Source organism: Prionailurus bengalensis, chromosome C1 (assembly GCF_016509475.1).
Source record: "Prionailurus bengalensis isolate Pbe53 chromosome C1, Fcat_Pben_1.1_paternal_pri, whole genome shotgun sequence".
In the NCBI taxonomy this organism is placed as follows: Eukaryota; Metazoa; Chordata; class Mammalia; order Carnivora; family Felidae; genus Prionailurus; species Prionailurus bengalensis.
In genome coordinates, this window is record NC_057345.1 from 192,509,142 (window position 1) to 192,522,360 (window position 13,219).

Sequence of the window (13,219 nt, forward strand, 5' to 3'; positions counted from 1 at the left end):
CACGGTTCCTAGAGGGTCTCTGCTACACCCTCTGGCTCACCAATCTGTCATCAGCTTCAACCAGGCTTCTTACTCCACTGCTCGGAGTTCACGCGGAAGGGACTCTTCAAAGAAAACCAGTGTATTTTGGTGTCCTGAGATGATCTCCATGCAAATGGCCCAGGAATGGACTGTCCTCACTGATTTATCTGAAAGTAGCCAGTGGTTTGGGGCAGGCTTTTCACTTCCCAGCAGTCTTGTGAAGCTCCTTTTGTGATGCAGAAAGTAAACAGAACAACACCCGCGCTGATACACTCGCGGTAGACCACAGCATAGCAGTAGTGGTGAAAGGGAAGGTCAAAATTTTTCTAAGAGTAATTACAGAAAAGCAGTTTAACACCAAAGGATCTTAATTTAAGAGGGAAAAAAATGGAAGAAAATGAAGGAGAGAGGAAGATAGATAAAGTGGGGGGGGGGGGGGGGTGCGCGCGCGCACAGGCAGGTGCGTGTAAAGTGGGGAAGGAGAGAATGGGAAGCCAAGACTGGGAGAGAGCATTCCTCTTTGAGACGTAAATCATGCTCGGTGGGGAATCCCCCAGCTGCACGTTGAGTGTCTGGGGGTGTTTCTCCTGCATCACATGTGTGGTCTGACACCACCAGGCAGTGTTCCAGACCCCCCAGGGGAAAACATAGCTCCTTAGAGTAGGTTCGGTTTATGACTGGGTATGGCCGTTAACCTTTTGTGCCATAGTGATGCAATTTACTGACAAAGACACTTGAAAATACGTGACTCTTCTAGGGTGGAAGGAGTTCTGGAGCAGTGAGTGTTTTAACAACTAGCCCCTCTGGGCCTCTTGCCCTGAAAAATCAGGACTATAGGAGATGGACTAAGACCTTGAATCACTCTCCACTGTGTACCTCACCCACCTCTTGACGGCGCTAAGGGAAGGGACTCCTGGGGAAACGGGACTTTGCAGCCTGAGGCTTTGATGACAATATGAAAATGACCAGGTTTTGTTGAATTAGGTTGTTTGTTTTTTAAGTAGTGGTGAGTCTGCTCACTTGATTACTTAAACTCTAGTAAACTCCGTTCCAGTCCTTCATGAGTTTGCTTCCTCCTTTCACTGTGCTGGTTCACAGCAGCTGGTGGAGGAGAGGCGCAGAAACCTGACTCTCATGTAGGGAAATCCAGGTGGAAGATATGTGGCCAGGCATGGCCATCTCTTTGAATTCCTTGATGGAGCAGACAAAAGCGAATTCAAGCCAAAAACCAAGGGATCAGTATATGAGTAAAAAGGCTCAGGTGCCACGTTCGAAGCCATTCCTGTCCATCAAACGGATAAAGGAGCTCGAACTCACCAACAGCCACAGTGCAGCAGCCTCTCTTCTGAAGCAACCTCCTCCCCACTCGAACGCTTTCCTTCCTGGCAGTGGCCTGGCTTCATGTGCCCAATCCTTACCCTGGATGCCAGCAGCACTTAGAGTCCCGTCTACAAGCCCCCACGTTCTTTTATACTGTTTTGTCATGGACAAGTCTTTGCTTCCCGACCATGCTGAGGGGCCTTGACTGTAGACACCTGGTCCCATCCATCTTCATTTTTCCAAAAACCCAGTGTGGCTCCTGGGCACTTTGTAAACCTCTTTCATAAGTAAGGATCGGTTGACTGGTTGGGTAATGAAGACTACCCTTGGAAGAAGAAGGCAAATCAGCCTTCCCCCTCTGAGTCGCGCCTATCACGGAAAACATGAGCTTCAAATTTCAGGCCGTATTTTCCCATTCATGAGAAGTCCTCCTGAGTTCCCATCAAAGTGTCTGGAGAGCGATGCAGGCAAAGAGCCAGAGAGCGTATATCCAGTCAACTAGGATCCGAGACAAGGCAGGCCCGTTTTTACTGTTAGAATAAGGTAGTAATTATACGCTGATAGATGCAGCGTCCTGCCTATACCCAGAGAACTTGGAGGCAGACCTGGGTGGAGGTGAGAGGTCACCTCTGGCCCTCACGCAGTACCGAAGAGTCCGAATTCAGGCTTTGGAGTCAAACTGGCTGAGACTGAGTCCATACAGGGCCCCAGAGGAAATAAGGTCATGTGAGCACAGAGGGTGAAAGTGGAAGTCCTGTGGGTGGTAAGATCCTTTCCAGATCTGTGTGATCCTAGAGGTGTGGCCCATTCCACTCGCCCTTGTCCGTCCATTAGGCATAGACACACCCACTCACTAAACCAGGGTCCTGGAAGGTCTTCTCCAAGTTTGTCCTCGTGACACAAAAAGAGAAATTCAATTCGGTTCAGGGTCCCTGGTCCCTACATGCTTGTGCCATCTTTTGCTATCAGGGAGGTGCTACCTCTACTCTGTGCCTCGAGCTCATCATTCCTCCCCCTCCCCGCCCTTGCCTTGTCTTGCCAGAACTACAGGCACCTGGTGGGAGAGTCATACTCCCTCCTACCAGCATCCTGAGGAGACAAGGTGGGGTTTACCTCTTGGGCTTAACAGAAAAGGAAGGCGGCCCATGAAGAGCAATGGGGCTTTTAAGAAAGAAAGCTCTTAATCACAGATACCAAGAATATTAACAAGGGGACTAGAGAAAATTGCTCTCAAAGCAAATTGCTTTTTTGTACAAATGTTCCCTTTATTTGGGTTTTCCCTCGTGTGCCGTTCTTTCTTTAATGCTTGATGAACAGATGCGCTTTTGAAAAATGTTGATTAACTTATCCTTTTGTTGACCCTTCCCACTCACCCAAACTCCTGGGAGCAGTGATGAGACAAAAAGCCAAGTCAAGCCTCTAAAGTGTTCTTCTTCACCTTAGGTAGCCTTTGATTCACCAGGTGCAGAAATCTCGGCCCATCTAAGCGATCAATTACATAGAACCTTCGAAAGGGACCGATTCTTGGGAGGTCATCTCATCCAGTCCTCCACCTCCAGAGGCAAGAGGCTGTGATCTCCTGGGGCAAAATGTGCTCATACTCACTACCATCCTTTTACCCCTTTTCCTTTAAGATCAATGCCACATCCGCTCCTTTCCAGCCACGGTCAATAGTGTCCTAAGAGTTCTTCCCTGAGGGTGTGAGATGGAGCAAAATGGCATTCTAGCCTCCAAGAATCTGTCACATCCTTGGCAGAGACCAAATCCCTAAAAGCAAGAACAGGATTTGGCCCAAAAGTCACTGGCAAGAGCCCCACAGTTTTTGTACGAGGCTGATTCGCATATTCTTATCCAATGTTCTGCATCTCTGAACCGTGAAGGTGTTAAGACATATGAGCATCCCATCAAGACGATTGGTGGATGGAAATGTGATGCTTTTCTTCCATGTTTGTTTGTTTGTTTGTTTGTTTTTTCACAAGGTTAAAAAAAAAATCTCCAGATTGGCTTTCACAGGCTCAGTTTGATCCCTATGACAGATACCTCCTGCCTCTTGTTGATTCATATTCACATCTTCATTCCAAGGAAACAGCCTGCATTGTAGGGTCCTGGAGAATAATGCAGGGGATGGGCATTGAGGTGGGGAAGCTGTTGTGACCTGCAGGTGCCAGTTGCTGTGCTATAAACATGCCAGAAACAGGCTGGATTTATGGCAAATTAGTGCCACATGGCATTGATCCTTTCAAGTGGGGTCCTGGCAAGTTGTTTTGTTGCATCCCTTACTAACAACCAGGGGGATCAAAATGTGCTTTAGCACTCTGGCCAGGATGAGGAAGACTTCTATCTAACATGACTAAAATCACTGCTTCCAGGAAAAGACTGAATTTCAAGTGTGGTGGCGATAGATCAATCCTCAGTTCATGTCATGGTCAAGTAGATCTTCCCTGAGATGTGCTGATGAGGGAAAGTTCAGGCCAGTGTGAAGTTCTTCTCTTCCTCTTGTTTGATAGTATTAGCTGCTTGGGATTTGGTTTTGACTTAAGCCTGAATTTTGGGGTATCGGTTTATAGTGCTGACCCCAAGGTTGTGCACCTGACTTGGGGTTCAATATAACTCCTAACGTGTCCATACACTTGCTAACGCCATCTTGAGCTGACAGCCAGGGCAGGCATAATTAACCTGTGAGAAACAAAGAAATGATAAATCACCACATATTTGATTCTCTTTGTTGATGTTTTGCCATTTTAGACCAGTAATTTTCATTGGCTCTGATTTCTGTAAGATGGACAGCATAGTGAATAGAGAGACTGTCTTTCCCACATCCTCCCCCCCCCAAATTATCATAAAAAAAGAAAAGGATAGACAGTGATAATACTGGAGAAAATCCACGATAAATTAATTTAGCTCTTTTCAAGCCTGGGCTAGTCAGATTAGATGCCCACGTTTGACCTATTCTAAGGCATAAAGAAAACCAGTGGAAAAGTAAACTGAGAAGGAAAGACAAGAGATATTGGCACAGATACGTGGAGCTGGACAGGCCTTATGACATTCTTTCCAGTCCTACTTCTATATGAGAACATGTAATGATGAAATGTGACTTTGTTGAATTACCATACGTTTATTTGAAAGCCAGAGGAAAAGACCCTTATAGGATATGTCTACTTACATGCATGCATGTGAGGAGGGTCCATTACACTAAATAAACATCACAGTTGTAGCAACTGATGATAGGCATGCCATCCAAGTTGCCTTGGATAAATGCAGACCTATAATGGCAATGAACTACAGTCATTACCACAACACAAGTGAGGAGTTATTTGGAGCTAAAGACCTTCTTTGTTTCTGTTCTTCTGGTTGCTGTTGGCAATAAAGGCAAATCATTTGAAGGGGAAAGAATCCAGTAATGTACATACTAAATGATCTAGAAGCAGATGTGATTCTTTAGCTGCCCACTGTACTGGGGAGTCACTCTCAGAAAGGCTGCATCTCTGCCTGTTAGCCATGGCAATAGAACTTGTTATAACTTGATTTGTTTGTTTTCTTTTTCATTATAGTAGACATTCCAGAAATACACGGAAGAGAGGGCTATGAAGATGAAATTGATGGTGAGTATTGCTATGATTTAGCAGATCATCATGAAATTCAGGTTTGGTTATAAAGATGTCAACAAAAATAATGCCTGGGGTATGAGAAGGCCAAAATTTAGAACTACCAATCAGAAATAGAAGGGAAAAGAATCCAGAGAGCAGTGAAGAAACCATCAATTGCTTTGTCAAGGTCAAATTTAGAAATTTGGAAAGTTTATTGAGTTCCTTCTGCCTAATCTGAAACAGGTCCCCTACTTCAGGCAACTTTCGACATTGATGGACTTCAAATCTGGATAAACCCTTTAGAAGTAAAAGCAAGGCTCTTCTAAATGTGTTGCTGCTTGAACCCATTGACCTCTTCCCAAAAAGGACCTGAGTAAATGAGTATAAATGTGAATATTCTCCTAGGCTTTCTGTGGTTTCCTGTTCCCTGGCTTGGGGGGGAGCCTTTCTCACACTATCCAAGACTCCAAGTTGGGGCCCATTGCCAGATTTAGGTTTCTTTTCTACAATGCCCATCTTGTATTTAGTCCAAGCTCTATTCTCCCACTTCAAATACACATACTTCAAGAGGATAAAGCAAGAGCCCTGACTGGAGGGCCGCCGAGCAAACACGTAGATATAATTTCTCCCCTCGACTCAGAGCAGCACATGTCTGTCTGGGCTTCTCTGAGTGCCAGAGTTGATCTGCAAGAGAGATCACCACAGTTCCTCTCAAAGAACAACTTTAGACCAAGATTGATGCATTTAAGAAGAGCTGTTTATAGAACAGCTGCTTTTAACCCGACCTTAATCAAACACTTCAAGTGTAGTTATAGAAACAGAGTGACTAACCCAAACAGCACCTTGTTAACTCAATGCAGACTCTCCCTGCGAAACCCCGTCTAACGCTCCTTTTATGGGCAAAGCTGTGGAACTGGCCTACAAGGAGAGGCCACAGTAGGTGTAGCAGCAAGAGGCACTATGATGGGTACAGAGAGCAGGGGATAAGGATAGAGAAAGCTGGATTCCTATTCCTGGCTTAACTGCTTGCTAAGTCTGGAACCTCAAGTGAGTTATCTGGTCACCTAATTTCTTAAAAACCTGAGTTTCTTCATCTTTCTTTTTTCTTTTTCTTTTTCTTTCTTTTTTTTTTTTTTTTTTTTTTTTTTTGAGAATGGGAGGTGGGGAGGAGAGGCAGAGAGAGAGAGAGAGAGAGAGAGAGAGAGAGAGAGAGAATCCCAAGCAGGCACTGCCTGTCAGCATGGAGCTGGTCACGGGGCTCGATTTCATGAATTGTGAGATCATGACCTGAGCTGAGATCAAGAGTCGGACACTTAACCAACTGAGCCACCTAGGTGCCCCTGAGTTTCTTCACCTGTTAAAAAATTATAATAGTACCCTATCTTCTTCGTGGAATTATTAGGAAATCTTACAAAATGAGCTGTGGATGTGGTCATGCCTTGGCCACACTATGGAAATAATAAGTGTATTAGTCTTCTAGGGCTGCTGTAACAAAGTACCACAAACTGGGGGTCTTAAACAACAGAAATTTATTTTCTCACCTTTCTTGAGGCTAGTAGTCCAAGATCAAGGGGTCAGCAGGGCCGGTTCCTTCTGAGGACCATGAGGGAAGGAAGGATCTGTTCCAGGCCTTTCTCACTGGCTTGTAGATGGTCATCTCCATGTTTTCAAGGCAATGTCCCACCTGTGTCTGCCTCCAAATTTCCCCCTTTTATAAGGACACTATCCGTATTAGATTAGGGCCCACCCTAAAGACCTCATTTAAAGTTGATTATTTCTATAAAGACCTTATCTCCAGGGGTGTCTCAGTGGCTCAGTCGGTTAAGCGTCCAACTCTTGATCTCAGCTCAGGTCTTGGTCTCGGGGCCATGAGTTTAAGCCCTGCGTTGGGCTCCACGCGGGATGTAAAGCCTACTTTAAAAAAATTCAAGGCCCTTATCTACAAATAAAGTCACATTCGGAGGTACTAGGGGTTAGAACTTCAACATATGAACATATGGGGGACATAATTCAACTCGTAACAGTAAGGTAAGGTGTATGTCAAGTGAGTGTGGTGGCTTGAAAAAAGTCTGCTGCTCAGATGGCCAGCAATACTAAATTGGGAAACTTGTCGTGTGAAAATAGTCTCAGCCTGTCTATCCTTTGGTTGAACTTGAAGCAAGTGGACGTGGGGGGTGAGGAGGCAAAGAAAGAAGCGTGCCCAGATCACGGGACCACCCCAGTGTCCCAAAGGCACCCTGAAGCTTTTATCAAAATCTGAGCTTACCTAGTTGGAGTCAAATTATTTAAATATCAAATACTTAGTGCTAGCTATGTGCTGGACACCAAGCACTTTACAATTATTAATCCTCCTAGCAACCCAGTAAAGGCAGCCTTAACAGTATCCCTGTTTTATAGATGGGAAGACACAGGCAGAGAGGTTAAGCAACTTGCCCAAAGTCACACAGCAAAGACCTGGTGAGGCTGGGCTTTGACGCCAGCCAGTGCACTTCCAGGGTCCCCCTGCTTGTCCTTGTGCCCTGAAGAACCTCTACACCGGGCTGGGGCGGGGGGGTGGGTGTCAGTCACTTTACCTCGAAAGAAGCAGTGCCCACAATTCTCATATGCTTTGTGTCACAGATGAGTATGAGGTGGACTGGAGCAACTCTTCTTCCCCGACCTCAGGGTCTGGTGCCCCTTCGGCCGACAAAGAAAAGAGCTGGCTCTACACATTGGATCCCATCCTCATCACCATTATCGCCATGAGCTCCCTGGGCGTCCTCCTGGGGGCCACGTGTGCGGGGCTCCTGCTCTACTGCACTTGCTCCTACTCAGGGCTGAGCTCCCGCAGCTGCACCACGCTGGAGAACTACAACTTTGAGCTCTACGACGGCCTCAAGCACAAGGTCAAGATGAACCACCAGAAGTGCTGCTCCGAGGCATGACGGATTGCACCCAAATCACATCTGACGCTTCATTCCAGCAAGAGGGGCTAGTGAAGATTACGTTTTTTTTTTTCCCTTTGGAAACTGAATGCCATAATCTCGATCAAACCGATCCAGAATACCGCGGGTGTGGACAGAACAGACGAGTAGAGGGAGGCAGGGCGATGCAGCTGCGAAGGGGGTTACAACCCACCTAGAAGCGCGGTGGCTGAGTCGTTGCTGGGACTAAGACGGGAGCTCATCTCTTTGGGGGTCACAGTTCTATTTCGTTTGTGAGCTTGTTGTTATTATTATATTTTATTTCTTTGGTCTGTGAGCAACTCAAAGAGGCAGAAGAGGAGAATGACTTTTCCAGGATAGAAGCAGAGTGGCGGTCATGGTACTCTGCTTCCTCTTTCTAATCAACACTTGAAAAGCAAAAAGTCTTTTCAGAGTTTTCATCTTTAGGAAAAAAAAAAAAAGAGCTAAAAAAAAAAAAGCCGTCCAACTTATCCTGTCCTCTGACCGTTTTACGACTTTACGGGATTTGCTGTGTAGGTTCATGCCAGCCAACCCTACAAGCTGCCGTTTCCAGTCCTAGCATTTAAGTAGGATGTTGTTGCCTTTAACTTTTTTTATCCAGGGGAAAATTGCCATTTTAGGGTCAGCATGAATAGCTCTTTCTTATATGCGATTTAAAACAAACCAGAAAGGAAACTTCACACGTCAGAAATCCTCAGAAGCACCTCCACGTTAGAAGCGGACAAGCCTTAACGTGCTTTGCGACTAGGAGCCATTCATTACATCTAGACCTAGAATTTGTGGCGGTGAGGCTACTTCGTGGGGCCTCTGGTGGTGGTTTTACTTTTTCTTTACCCTCCTCCTTGCTCTTCTAAAACATACACACACACGCACACACACCCACACGCACGTGTGCCCATTTGTCGGGCGTCTCGTCCCCAAGGCATAGCATTGTTTGATACTCTCAGAGATGGGGTGGCAAATACAGGCTGTTAGTATGTTTTTCCCCCAGTGAAATGTAACTGGAGACCACTGGACGGAAAGGAGAACAGTGGAGAGGGAAAAGGAAATCCAACCTCCGTGATCATGTCATAGCCAAGGCGAAGCAGACTGTACAGAGACGTTTTGATGAATCAGTCTCTCCTATAGGCTAGTAAACATTGACTATTCCTCGGGGTTTACAGCATTTCAGGAGAGGCAGGTAGGATGTACGCGAGCTGATTTGAGCCAGAAGTATGCAAGGACTGTGGACCAAAACACTAACAACACTGCTTCAACCCCGGAGAGACCTATGTTCTTAGGTCTCTCTTAGGTCACACACACACACACACACACACACTTTATGTATTTTTTATTAAGTGCCTTGAAACAATGAAGAAAACTGTATTTTCCCTCTATGTAGAAATCAGTGAGTATCCTGTAAGTAAGGCATCCCTTCTTCCCTAACCCCTGTGGCCCCACTGCCAGCTCCCCCAACTCACCGCTGATCCTACTAATGGATTGAGCCCTGCTTCCCGAGGCGCAGTCATAGCCCTCGATGACTCTCAGCTACTCTAGAAGGGGAGGCATCAGAAAAACCGTGTGAAGGATAAGACTGTCCGCGTCAAGATCCAAATCTTGATTTTGTAGTAATGCCTAAAGATTGCCTGTGTGCTGGAAATACCTTTGAAACCCCACCAGTATGCCCAGCCCATTGCTTATCAGTGGTAAACTGTCAGACCATTCTTGCTGCTATGGTCACCCACAAGTTCATTTGTCTCCTACCCAGGTGAAAGGGAAAGGGTGAATGGGACTGGCTGGTTCCCTTACATGTTAACTTACGGAAATATTAGTTCAAATGGTAATGTCACAGTGTTTTGTATGCAGAGAGGGAGAGTCCAAACCGACAGCTATTTATTCATATATGTGTGTCTTTGCGAGCCTTTGAGTTCTCTGTATCTACTGTGTATGTGAATGGTCACGTGGGACTCAGTGATGTTGTTGTGACTTTGACCTAGGGCCCGAGTGTCACCGCTGATCTCGCACTCGTTGGCACAGTGGTAGTTAGAGGTGAAAAGTAAAGCTGTCAAGCCCAAGGGCTTAGCTTTAGGACCCCCCCCCCCCCGCCCCGAGCTGGGCATGCAGCAGAAGCAAGTTTTTCATTAGCCCACCTCTTCGCCTTCCCACGTAGCTCAGTGTTCAGGAAGCTAGCGAGTCCTAGGGATTTCCAGAAGTTGCCTGCAGAAGAAGAGAAGTTCAAAAGCCTACCCTGGGGGTCCTGGCCCGCTCATGCTCAGCGGGCCATTGTACAGTTCCCCAAAGACCAGCCCTGTCTTCGGCCTGCAGTTCGCCTCTAAGTTACCCACAACCCAACCTGCATCCCTCTCCCAGTCCTCGAACCATACTCACCATTGGCTGGTTTGAGGCCCTGGGTGGGCCCTGCTAAAGGAAAGCTGGCCATCCGGGGCTGCATGTAGATACCTCACCGACACCGGAGGCTGGGCTGTCCTAAGACAGAAAGACAGTGGGGCCTGATTCTAACTCGGCCAGGGGGCACCCTGGTGCATTTGTTTTCTCTATCTGCAGGTAGGCTAGCTGACCCGTCTCCTTGAATCGTTCCCTTTGGGAAACCCAACTCACAGTATTGATCTTTTTTGCCTTGTACTGAATGACACATTACCTCCACGCTCTCCCGGACTAGGCAGTCAACAGGGCCACAGGGTTGCTTTCTCTCTTGGGCGGGGATGGGGAGTTGACAGGGTTGAGGGTCCGAGGAATGAGCATGAATACAAGAACCCAAGGGGAAAGGTTAAGCTGTCACACAGAAGATTAACTTTTCCAGAGTTTGCAGCTAAAGGTATTCGACCATTCGCTGGCTGAGCCAGATCATGGGAACTTGAGAGCTTTTACTGTGATTCTTCAATGTAAAAAATAAACGACAAGGTCAAACTGTGTTTATATGATTTGTATAAAGCCTTTTTAAGATTGCTATTTAAATAAACATTATACCAGAGATATTTTTCTGCGTATTTTTTATCGGAGACAAAGAGACTTGGATTGAGCATGACCAAAGCATCCCAGTTTGCCCAAGGCTTCCCCTGGTGTTAGTACTGAAAATCTTATGTCCCTGGAAACCTCTCAATCCCAGCCAAACCAGGATGGTTGGTCATTCTCCTAGGACAATGTTTCTAAACACTTCTTATGGAGTTAGTAGGTCGATTGGCTGGCTTTTTATAAAGTGAAAGATGGGGATGGGGAATGGGCTACCTGGACAGGTCAGCTACTTTAACTCAAAGGCTTGCCCAGTAAAGTTCCAAGACTATGATCCCTGTCAACCCCCCCCCCCCCCGCCCCCAAGATATTGCCAATCCCCTGCAACTCTTGACTCTTCGCTGCTTCTTCCTGGTCAAACATTAGCTTGTCAACGTCTGTGCTGATTTTAAGGTCTGTGACACTGCTCCTCAAAGTGTGGGCCAGCGGATTAGCATCACTTGAGAACTTGTCAGAGTTGTACATTCTTGGGCTCCACTCCAGATCTACTGATTAAAACACTCTGGGACGAGGGCCTAGGGATCCTGTGTTTTAACAGCCCTTCCAGGGGGTTCTGGGACACTTTCAAGTTTAAGAACCTCTCTCTGGTCTCAGAGAAAGGCAAAGTAGCCTGGCCTCCCAAAATGGTCAGGGATCTTTTCAACGATGGGTTATTGGATTCAAAGCAAACTAGACTTTGGCCAGGGAAAGCTAAATTAGGAGGTTGAGTTCACCTCTAGGCAGTACTAGGTCCCAGGAAAGGAGGAGGGAGAAGCTGTACCATGAACTTCCCACATACACATAAATGGGAGACTCCACAAGACAAATTTGCCACCCCCCATCCTGAGGCTGTATTCACCCTGGAAAGGAAATTTGGTTCAATCATTTACTCAAGAAATGTTTTTGAGTACTTCCTGATTCTATAAGCTCTTGGAGCTTACACTCCAGTGAAGGGGACAGAAAGCAAATAGCCAAACACATAGAATAAGGACTGATTATGTAAAAGCAATAAACTGGTGGCTCTGATGGAAAATTACTAGACATTGAAGGTGTAATATTTGTGTTACTTGAGTTTGTATTTGCAAAACACGGCTCTTTATTACTGATGTTATAGGATTTGCAGCAATTACATAAAACTGTCTAATTTTAGAGTCAACAACACTTATCATAATGAAATCTAATGAATCTGAAATCTAATACAATATATCTCTTTAGAACTCCCTTTTAAAAATCACTAAGGTCACTCCCACTAACTGGGTGGTCAGAAAAGGCCTCTGAGGAGGTAATATTTAAGCTAAAACCTGAATTGACGGGGAGGAGTCAGCTCAGCCAAGTGCCTGGGAGAAGCTTTCCAAATTGAAGGAACAGCACTGAGAGATCCCCGCTGTGGGAAAGAGTTTGCTGCGCCCCCTAGGAACACAAAGCAATGGTTGGTTAAAAGCAGGATCGTGAGGGGGGAAAGGCATGGAGAAGAGGCTGGGGAGCCGGGTAAGATCCTTTAAGGCACAGTGGGGAGATGCTCTCTGATCTGTATCACCCTTTGGCCTTCCTTAATTTAGAGAAAAGACAGCTCCTCACCCTGACCCCCACCACCACCCCTGGCCATTCTTCACTGGCCGGTAAGGTCACCACAGTCAAATTTCTGCAACTTCCCTCTCTGCCCCGCTGTGATCTTGACGGTATCATGTGTCTCCTGAGATGCCTGCTTCTATCATATTACTGACCTTAGCAACAATAACAGAGGTTACAATGAAAGCAAATTTGTACTTGCCTTTAGTTGAGATTTTGGCTATTTTCAAAGTCCTAAGAAACTAATAATATCTCCCGGTCCCTAGCCATCTAGTGTTTATATAAGGTCTTTTTTTTTTTTTTTCCTTATCTGCATCCTTCTGGAAATGTTTATACAACCCTCAGGGGAGGGAGTGAAATGAAGTTGGAACAAGCCCATCCTTGAGGGAAACAGGACCCATCTGGATGCTGAGGTGCCCTTGTCTCTGCGACGTTGGTGGTAGCGATGGGGGGGGGGGGGGGGCGGCGCGCGGCGGGGGGAAGGGAAGCCTGAAGAAGAAATGGAAAGATGACTCGGTTCCAGCTCTTACAGGCTTCAGGCTCTAATCCCAGGCTGAGCTAAACAAATTCCTGGGGAAACATTTTCCCCGCCAGGGGACTGGGTGTGAGAGGAGGAGGTGATGGTCAGAATAGGAAATGCTACCTGTGTGGGTCCTCAGAGCTGCCTTGCATCCACCCACAGGCTCCACAGAAACTGTGACTCTTGTTCCCATCAACAAAATGGGAAGGGCCCTAAGAAGCCAAAGGCCTGGGAGGCAGAGGCACAGCTTGCTTCTGAATTCCCACTTC

The 13,219-nt window shown here is 46.4% G+C and overlaps 1 protein-coding gene across 3 annotated transcripts in view; it reads left to right on the top strand.

The window, feature by feature from the left end:
* NRP2 (neuropilin 2) overlaps positions 1-10,845 on the top strand; it is a 116,958-nt gene extending 106,113 nt beyond the window's left edge. For 2 of the 3 annotated variants that reach the window (XM_043577605.1, XM_043577604.1), the window contains exons 16-17: positions 4,893-4,943; positions 7,548-10,845. In XM_043577605.1, coding sequence (XP_043433540.1) covers positions 4,893-4,943; positions 7,548-7,852 — 356 coding nt within the window. In that variant the 3' untranslated portion in view covers positions 7,853-10,845. The remainder of the gene's footprint in view (positions 1-4,892; positions 4,944-7,547) is intronic. The other variant, XM_043577606.1, reaches the window with a different exon arrangement.
* Positions 10,846-13,219: the final 2,374 nt, after the last annotated feature.